The sequence below is a fragment of the Arachis ipaensis genome, chromosome B02 (assembly GCF_000816755.2).
Source record: "Arachis ipaensis cultivar K30076 chromosome B02, Araip1.1, whole genome shotgun sequence".
Taxonomy (NCBI): domain Eukaryota; kingdom Viridiplantae; phylum Streptophyta; class Magnoliopsida; order Fabales; family Fabaceae; genus Arachis; species Arachis ipaensis.
Genome location: NC_029786.2, coordinates 7105823 through 7111142, shown reverse-complemented (window position 1 = coordinate 7111142; position 5320 = coordinate 7105823). Strand labels below are relative to the sequence as shown.

General features: G+C 34.2%; 2 protein-coding genes across 2 annotated transcripts; both read left to right on the top strand.

The window, feature by feature from the left end:
* On the top strand, window positions 154–1738 carry LOC107626713 (glucose-6-phosphate 1-dehydrogenase, cytoplasmic). The gene is made up of 6 exons (XM_021116810.1): window positions 154–246; window positions 494–530; window positions 680–751; window positions 1027–1174; window positions 1265–1374; window positions 1598–1738. The coding sequence occupies exons 1-6, from the start codon at window positions 158–160 to the stop codon at window positions 1736–1738; spliced, it is 597 nt and encodes a 198-aa protein (XP_020972469.1). The 5' UTR covers window positions 154–157.
* On the top strand, window positions 2012–2621 carry LOC110269151 (glucose-6-phosphate 1-dehydrogenase, cytoplasmic isoform-like). Its single transcript, XM_021116809.1, has 4 exons — window positions 2012–2043; window positions 2079–2150; window positions 2324–2369; window positions 2448–2621. The coding sequence occupies exons 1-4, from the start codon at window positions 2012–2014 to the stop codon at window positions 2610–2612; spliced, it is 315 nt and encodes a 104-aa protein (XP_020972468.1). The 3' UTR covers window positions 2613–2621.

Here is a 5320-nt window from a genome sequence, read left to right as displayed (position 1 = left end):
TGTCGGCATTGGGGCCTTTAGCTGAGACTTGTCTTGTTAAATCCTTGATACCTAATTATCTTGGGTCTAATTTGAGAACCTACCATAATGAATTTATACCCAAGGTTGTAACTTTTAAGGGTTAATCTTGTCAACATTTTTTTTATGTGCACACCAAATGAACATTTGGCTGCTGATTTCATTGCAGATAATTTTCAAAGAGGATTTTAGAACTAAAGTCCATGGTGGATATTTTGACCAATATGGGTATGTGTAGAATTTTGCTTTGGTCAAATTATTCAATGATGCTTTCAAATGATGAGTGAGAGATACTAATGAAAAGAATTTCTGTATAGCAATTTTACTTTCACTGATGATATTGAAAGTTGAACTTTGATTTTTCATTTTTTTTATATGCATCAATATTGAATATCTATTATTCGTTTTGTATAGAATTTCTCTTATTACGCCTATGGAAGTATAAATCATTAGTGTACAACTTTTAATTTGGCAGAATTATCCGAGACATTATTCAAAACCATCTGCTTCAGGTGAGCTCTTTATTTTCATAATGATATAGAATAATATACTTTGACATTATTATAATTATTTTGTCTTGTCAAGTGGATGCTTCTGTTAAATCATAGCTCATAAGATAGCGAATATGTTGAATTTTTCTCATCACTTTTCTACCGTTTAGGTTCTCTGCTTGGTTGCTATGGAAAGGCCTGTTTCTCTCAATCCTGAGCACATTCGAGATGAGAGAGTGAAGGTGTGCGCATTTTCGCTTCAATTTATGCCGAAATTATCATGTTATGCTGCTATTTCATTACACTTTTCTGATATGAGGCCATCAATATCAGACAGAAAATCCTTGTTCCCCTTTTAAATCGGGTTCTCATACTTGCAAATTTCAATTGAATCAATCAGATATTTTCATAACCGGAACCTTTCGTTGTTGCACTTCAATATTTATCTAGATTTTGAGATGTTCCATAGCATGCAATCAAAGTCTAAAGTATTTTCTATTGGTCACAAAAAATGCAGGTTCTTGAATCAGTAGTACCTATTAGCGACGATGAGGTTGTTCTTGGACAATATGAAGGCTGTAGAGATGACCCAATCGTACCTGATGAGTCGAACACTCCAACTTTTGCATCTGTTATTCTGCGCATACACAACGAAAGATGGGAAGGTATGATAAAATCTTTAGCATTTTCTTCCCAAAGGAAAAATAAACATAATTATCTCGTCATGCATTCCATGATTTTCTTTTTGGCATCAGGTGTTCCTTTCATACTAAAAGCAGGGAAGGCCCTAAATTCTAGAAAAACAGAGATACGAGTTCAATTCAAGGATGTTCCTCATGAAATTTTCCAGAAATTTTCTGGTACCGTACCTTTTTCATTTTTAGGTGTTATCTCTTCATACATAAAAAGTATTGAGATGTTGATCGTCTCAATAATCCATAATCCAAAACATGACAAACATAGATACCTGTTCTTTATCGGCTTTAAAAGTGAATATAAATGTTTTCTAGTAAATACTTTTTCTCATTCATCAAAATATGGATGTCTGCAAAACGAAACCTCACTGTAAACAACTTGTGCATGTCTAGGTCAGAAGCATCGAAGAAATGGGTTTCGTATCTGCCTACAAGCCTTTAGAAACTACTTACATGAAGCTTATGGTATATGATCGCCTACGTTTCGACGATTCTCTATATTGTCAGATTCATTCATTGAGATTGGAAGTTTGATGTTAGCAAATATAGATCTCCCAATACACTGTTTGGAATCAAATTTCGTGATATCTGAATGCCGAATTGGCACGGTTAAGTCCAAAATTATTTTATTTTTATCTCAACTTGTAATAATTAGACTAAATCTTCTTACCGAATAACTGAAGAAGTGCACTCCATCTATTGATTTCTTGTATTCATTCACTTGATAATTTAATGTGAAGTGTATTTAAAAACCATTATATGTTAGATTTAGATTATGCATTTGCTGCATAAGACTTTTAAAAATCCATGATATCTGCTGTTGTTGCAGTACAAGCTAGGTAATTTGAAGATGTCCACATATCAAAGCGAATAGGAATTGTCCTACTGGCGGGGGAAAGAAGGGGGTTACCATTCAGAATGCTTATGAGAATCTCATTCACGACACGTATGTTCACTTTCCCAGTTCATGTTTTATGAATTATCAATTTTTTCTAGCCTTCTTTTATTATACATCGAAGCCACATAATAACACTAACGGTAGAGTTACTAATCAGTTCGATAGTTCGAAAGAAATAGATTTGAGTTGAATAATAATGGCAATTGTATCGTGTTTTGCAGGATTAGAGGCGATCAGCAACAATTCGTTCGTAGAGATGAATTGGAGGTAACAAATTGTTACATGGTTTGATACAATGTTTCATATATCCTTGAAAGACTAATGTAATGTGCTTAACTATATCAGGCATCGTGGAAGATCTTCACCCCGTTATTGCACAGAATTGATAGAGGGGAGTTCAAGCCACTCCCTTATGAGGCATACGGTAGAGGCCCGAAAGAGGTCGATGAATTGCTGCGAAAAGCGGGCTATGTTGAAACACCCATTGTTGTAAAGAGCCCGGGCTTTTAGTTGCTTATATAATGTATAAACAATAAAAACCTTATATGGAGCCCTCCTATATATAATGGGTGGTACAATTTATGGATTTTCTAAGAAATGTACTCTCTTCAAAGTTGAGTTGGTTGGGTATGTTACGGAGGGAATGGATCCTCTCAATTTTTTTTAACAATTGAGAGAGTAAAGTGTAATGTCTCACCATTAATTTTGTAAGTGGGATCAATAATAAATATAAGAGAGAGAAGAATGAAAGGCTAGAGATCACACTTTACACCCTCAATTTTTTTTAACAATGGAGAGGATCCATTCCCTGTTACGGATTTGGTTTGCATACACTTGTTTATGTTTGTCTTTAATGTGGAACAAGTTAATCCATTCATCTTCGTTCCATTATAATATTTAAAATGTTATTTTTTTACAAACTATTTTTAATAAATTACTTTTGAAAATTACTATCCAATCTGAGGAATAAAATCATTAAAATGTCCACAAAAGGTATTATGATAGAGGAACGAAATCTCAGCAAAGAGTTGTCCTAGTACTAATATATGGAAAAAAATTGTAAAAAAAAAAATTGAAAATGACAAAATAGATAATTTTTTTTTTACCAAAAATAAGAGACTCGAACCCGCAACCTCTTAATTGAGTATGGGGAGATTATGCCATTTGAGCTATTACTCATTGGCAAAATAGATAATTAACTCATGTTGAATTTGTAAATTTGATTGGGTGTGATCCGTGTAAATTTTATTATTTTAATTTTAGGGTAATTAAGTTTTGGAAAAGCACATTATAGTATTTTCCAAAGAGATATTTTTTCAAGTGATTTTAGGTCACGCGCTTTTTTTACTTTTTTCTTCCCTCATGCTTCTTCTCTTCTCCCCCACGTTTCTTCTTCTCTTCTCCCCCATGCTTCTTCTCACGCTCGTTTACGTACGGAGCGTCTTTTTCTTCTTCTTCGCCTTCCTCCTCCTCCTCCTCATTTTCCTTCTTCCTTTTCGCGTTCTTTCTTCACATGTTTTCTCCCCTTGTCGTCATTCTTTTGTTGTTGTTGCTGCTGTATTTTTTGTCTTTTTCTCCTTCTCTCTCTGGTGAAGAAGCAGTAGAAGGTGAGGAGGAAGAGTTTTGAATTGTGCAAAATAGAAATGAACCGAAATGACCAACACTACTGAACCGAATACCAATAATGTGATGAATAAAACGTGATAAACATTCAATTAGTAAGAAAAATATTTCTGCATGCACAAGGACTCAACTGAACACACTAACAATCAAGTGAATCAAAATGAGCAACTCCACTGAACCAACACTATTGATGTTCTGAATAAAACGTGATAAATATTTAATCATCAAGAAAAATATTACTATATGCACAAGGACTCAACTGAATCAAGTTAATCAAAATGAATAGCTCCATTGAACCAAGCAACATTCATGTGTTGAATAAAACGTCATAAACATTAAATCATCAAGAATAGCATTTTTCCATGCAAAAGAAGTCAACTGAACACATAACAATTATGTGAACCGAAATGACCAACACCACTGAACCGAATACTAATCATGTGCTGAATAAAACGTGATAAAACATTCAATCAGCAAGAAAAATATTTCTGCATGCACAAGGACTCAACTGAACACACTAACAATCAAGTGAATTAAAATGAGCAACTCCACTGAACCAACACTATTGATGTTATGAATAAAACGTTATAAACATTTAATTATCAAGAAAAATATTTCTACATGCACAAGGACTCAACTGAACACATAACAATCAGGTGAACCGAAATGACCAACACCATTGAACCGAACACCAATCATGTGCTGAATAAAACGTGATAAACATTCAATCAGTAAGAAAAATATTTCTGCATGTACAAGAAACACATTAACCACATTAACAATCAAGTGAATCAAAATGAGTAACTCCACTTAACCGAGCAAAATGTTGGAGTTGTTGGTGATGACTATAACGAAAGAAGAAGAGAAGCAGAAGAAGAATCTGTGTGCGCGAAGAAAAGGAAGAAGCAGAAGAAGAACCTACGTGCGCGAATTTGAAAGAAGAAGGAGGAGAAGGAAGAGGAGGAGGAAGAGGAGAAGGAGGAAACGGAAAAGGAGAAGATAAAGACGAAGATGAAGAGTTGCGTTATGAAACGCGCGTGTGATCATACTCCTTTAATGAGAGTGGTTTTTGTTGATGTTGGGCCTATTTAGATGAACTTGAATGAAAAAATACTTAGATGTGTAACAAATCTCTTTTCCAAATGTGTCCCATAGGATTTAATAACCACGAGATGTTGCATTGACCTTAATATGTAATTTATCAATAGGACCGGTCCAATTCATGGTTATCCAACAAAAATTAAATTAACAAATATATAAATCATATACACATTTCGTATGAGGCGCTCCACTAACTTAAAATGCACCGTTGGAGAGACTGCACCTGCAGTTCCCTTATACTAACAGGATACTGGTGAGTTATAGCCTACATCGGTTCAAATAAGGAGATTGATGCACTTGTCACTGCTGGCACAGGTAAATGTGTATGTGTCCTGTTATTTGATAAATTTCAGTATGACCATTAGACTATTAGTATATTTTTTAACGGGGTAGATAAAAAAATATTAATTGCAATGTTGTCTTTTTTAAACAAATAGACATATGAAAGAATTCATTCAATGGGTTGGATTCTGTTATCTAGTTTTGGGCTAGTC